At 37.1% G+C, this 4,491-nt stretch overlaps 1 protein-coding gene across 2 annotated transcripts in view; it reads right to left on the bottom strand.

Moving 5' to 3' along the window:
• Positions 1 to 4,491, bottom strand: part of LOC107587233 (dachshund homolog 2) — a 169,267-nt gene that overhangs the window by 10,877 nt on the left and 153,899 nt on the right. For both annotated transcript variants that reach the window (XM_016274936.1, XM_016274937.1), the window contains one exon: positions 3,387 to 3,452. In XM_016274936.1, coding sequence (XP_016130422.1) covers positions 3,387 to 3,452 — 66 coding nt within the window. The remainder of the gene's footprint in view (positions 1 to 3,386; positions 3,453 to 4,491) is intronic.

Below are 4,491 nucleotides of genomic sequence, written 5' to 3'. Positions count from 1 at the left end.
TAGATCAAAAGGGTGCTTCTACTAAATACTGAGCAAAGGGTCTGAATACTTAGGACCATGTGATATTTCAGTTTTTCTTTTTTAATAAATCTGCAAAAATGTCAACAATTCTGTGTTTTTCTGTCAATATGGGGTGCTGTGTGTACATTGAGGGAAAAAAAATTAACTTAAATGATTTTAGCAAATGGCTGCAATACAACAAAGAGGGAAAAATTTAAGGGGGTCTGAATATTTTCCGTACCCACTGTATGTGTATTTAAATGTCTGAAACCTAAAATAAGCATTATATGGTTGAAAACACTGAATATTTGTGATAATATGACAAGCGCTCAGCGCGTCCGATCTGGTTTGCGCCAGGCAAAGCACGAAAGCCAATTTAAATTCAGCGGTTGATGACGTGACGCACTGAAAGTTCTAATCACACCGGTGTGATCGTACGCTTCAGGGACCAGCCAAGACTGATCACACCGGTGTGATCGTACGCGTCAAAGGGTTAAACCGCATAAACGCATTGCATTACACCAAATACTCAACATAATGTTCTTTTTAGCAACGTCATATGACCCCTTTAAAACTTTGTGACTCAAATAGTTTAAAGCTCATTCAGTAGGACTCATTCATAGTCACTTCATTTTATCGAAGTACTGAATATACGGCATCCACAATTGCAGTCTCAATTAACATGCGATTAATTTTACAGTCATAAACTGAATTAGCAGCTGGAACAGTATTAAAGGGATAGTCATTAAAATTCTGTCATTAATTACTCACCCTCATGGCGTTCCAAACCAAGGAGATCGGTAAAATAATCCATGTGACATCCGGGGTTTAACCGTCATTTTACGAAAGCTACGAGAATACTTTTTGTGCGCAAAAACTTGTTTTTTCTCCTTTAGTGAAGTATAAAAGTGTAATGGAAAGCTGTTTTTTCACTACTCGTGAAGTGAACAGCCAAAGAACTGCGATTACCGTCCCATAGCAGAGAGACTCATTTGCACCTCGGATTAACCTCTGCATTATGGGGGAAAGGTCTGATCTTCAGGTTTCCCGGTTCTGCTCGTTGCTCTAAAGGTCAGGGGCATTGTGACGGAGCTCTCACAGTAATCCCTGCTGTTATGTTCACATTAGTGACGCCTCAACTCAGGTCACAGACTACATTCCACAGGCCTCCATACTGCCACTAAAATATTTTCAGTTTTTCAAAATTAACTGAGAACTGTTATGTCATTTAAATATACATAACATTTTGTTGTAATAAATGGTATTCATTAAAAATAATAATAATGTGTGTATATATATATATATTATGGGGGAAAGGTCTGATCTTCAGGTTTCCCGGTTCTGCTCGTTGCTCTAAAGGTCAGGGGCATTGTGACGGAGCTCTCACAGTAATCCCTGCTGTTATGTTCACATTAGTGACGCCTCAACTCAGGTCACAGACTACATTCCACAGGCCTCCATACTGCCACTAAAATATTTTCAGTTTTTCAAAATTAACTGAGAACTGTTATTTGTCATTTAAATATACATAACATTTTGTTGTAATAAATGGTATTCATTAAAAATAATAATAATGTGTGTATATATATATGTGTATATATTATTTGTCATTTAAGCATAGTGAGGTCTGACTGTAATCTTGTACAAAGCCCCCAAAGGGACATGGTGGGAAAAAAAAATATTTCAGAGCTTTTGCGTTCTCCAGCAAGAGTTTTGCATTCCCCTGAGAAACTTTATGTTTGTGGGCAGTTTTTTGCAATCCCTGATACACTTTTGCGTTCTTTCGCAAATGTTTTGCATTCCCTCAAGAAACGCACGTGAGGCTTTTTGGGGAACTCAAAAATCTGTGAGTAAACCCAAAGCATGGAAATATAATTTTTTTTCTCCGGTCATCTTTTTTTACATCACTATTGGGAGTAATATGGATAACATGTTAGAACCATCAACACGTTTTTCCCCCCTCCAAACAGCCAGAAATATTCTTACAAAACAAAGTGACCTTTATATGACAAATCATCATTACAAGTGATGGCATGGGAACTAAACTGCTTCTGATCAACCACCTTTATCAAGCGATTCTGCAATTTGTGATAACTACAAAACCTATTGGGCTCCTAAATGTTTTTATTTTAGGAGCCAATGACTCCCCTAGTCAATTTTAAGCCTGATTGAAAGAGCAGCAAAAGGAATCCTGTACGATTTCAAGATGAGTGCTTCTCATCTGGTGGGTTTCGACCCAAAATCGTTTGGATTTGTTTTGGGATTGTTACTCTTGTACAATAAGCAAATGTGATTTTGTTTGCTCATCACTTAATGTTTGAAAACCAACTCAAGAGCACTAAACTTCTTTTTATTTTCTCGAGTCACAAGTTGATGTCTCACAAGATTTGACATCAGCATGCTCTATTCCATCTCCAGATGTCGGCCTACAAAATAACAATTGATGTATTTCTCAGTCTAGTCTAAGGCTGCATGTCTTTGATCTGCAGGTTTTGCTTTGAGTTGAATGTTACAGACTTTGAAACATGAGACGGGCCACAGATTTAGGGTGAAGTTGTGTCTGATTCAACCGGAGAAACCTACAATCACCCAGCGATGACCCCTTTACACTGAGAATGAACCCTGGTGCTGCCCCAAAGAAAAAGAAAAAAACTGGCGGTATCTACTCTACAAACGCTTCAGCCGTGCTCCGTTACAGCACCGCTGTCAAAGCCAGAAGAAAAATGGATGTATCTTTATTTGCAGACTGTGAAATTGGCTATATAGGGGGAAAAACATTTCACTCATTTTCAGCGGAGCACTTTGCAGCCCATTTCCACTGCATCTTCTGTAAACGTATGTATTTATTCACCTTCCCCCCAGCCCCACATTTCAATAAGATGTACGGCAGCGGGTCTTTAATTCGCCGTCAGACGTGTTGATAATAGGTCCCATTTATCAAACACAACTTTTGGCCAGATTTGGGAGGCTAGGTTGGAGGGAAGAGGGAAAGACGGATGGAACGGGGATAAGAATGTAACTATATGAGTGTGTGCAGAAGAGCTGTAAAGCGCAAATAGATCTCGGGGAACGGAAGTGTGAAAGGCACATGAAAACATCAGTTTGTAATCTCGCTCCTGAAAGAGTTGGACATCTTCAAAGGGACTCAATGAGATGCAAGGCAAGTTCAGGGATTTACTCTGGTAGTTTTGCTGGGGTTCGGCCCCAGGAGAGAGGGGGGCCTCTGGACCATATGTACAGCACATGGCTGGTTGCATCTTCTCAACTGCAGCCATTTTTACCTTTCATTCAAATACCGACTCTTCACCGTATGGTGTCAGGTCTTTATTTCGAGTTTTGTAGCTTGTGGTAGTTGCACATGTAGTTTAAATACAGTAAATTCTTACCTTGTACAGCTGAGTTCTCCTGCTGGTTGCCGTTATGTTCAGACTTCACCTCTGGTATCACTGCCTCTAAAATCAAATATGTCACACAATTAGACCTCGGTACTTTATCAGTAAAACATGGCATTGTTACCTCTGTCTCAAATAAATATATTTACAAATAACATTTTTAATAATAAATATTGTCACATTTTACAACCTAAAATACATCGACTTATTGACCTCACTGAGGGTTTTCTGGGATCCTCTCAAGGTAAATAATACAACAACAACAAAAAACACATTCAAAACCTTGGGGTCAGTAAGATTTTTTTTTTTAAAGAAATTATACTTTTATTCAGCATTAAATTCTTTGCATTAAACTCTTGTGAAAGTCCTTACAATTTCAAATGAATGCTGTTATTTTTAACTTTCTATTCATCAACGAATCCTAAAAAATGTATTATGGTTTCCACAAAAAATATTAAGTGGCACAAATGTTTTCAAGATTGATAATAATCAGAAATGTATCTTGAGCAGTAAATCAGCATATTAGACTGATTTCTGAAGGATCATATGACACTGAAGACTGGAGTAATGCTGCTAAAAATTCAGCTTTGTATCACAAGAATAAATTACATTTTAAAACGTGTTCAAATAGAAAAGTTTTTTTAAATTGTAATAAAATTTGACAATATTACTGTTTTTACGGTATATTTAATACAGCCTTGGTGAGTATCAGAGACTTCTTTCAAAAAAAAATCTTACTGACCCCAAACTTTTCAATGGTTTAGGGCTGGGTGATATAGCTAAAAAATGTATCAACGATATAATGTTTCATATCGTTCGGTATCGATAATTATTGACATTTTTTATAACCTTTTTTTAAAACAAAGAGCAATAGAAAAAAAACTGTTTAAATTCAACCACTGTATTTTTAAATTAACCCAATTTATTGAGACAAACAACAAATATTTTGTTTTAAAAGTCGAAAACAAAATTAAAATTAAACCAATTTCTAATGTTTTATATGCAGATTAAATGGGTCTTAAGGAAAGTTTTGGCTTGTCTCCTGAGGCCACAGGAGGGCGCAATGAGCAAAATAATGCAGCGCATTAAATTGCCAACG

Source organism: Sinocyclocheilus grahami, unplaced genomic scaffold (assembly GCF_001515645.1).
Source record: "Sinocyclocheilus grahami isolate Dianchi unplaced genomic scaffold, SAMN03320097.WGS_v1.1 scaffold91.1, whole genome shotgun sequence".
Lineage (NCBI taxonomy): Eukaryota > Metazoa > Chordata > Actinopteri > Cypriniformes > Cyprinidae > Sinocyclocheilus > Sinocyclocheilus grahami.
This window is presented reverse-complemented; position numbering and strand designations above follow the sequence as displayed.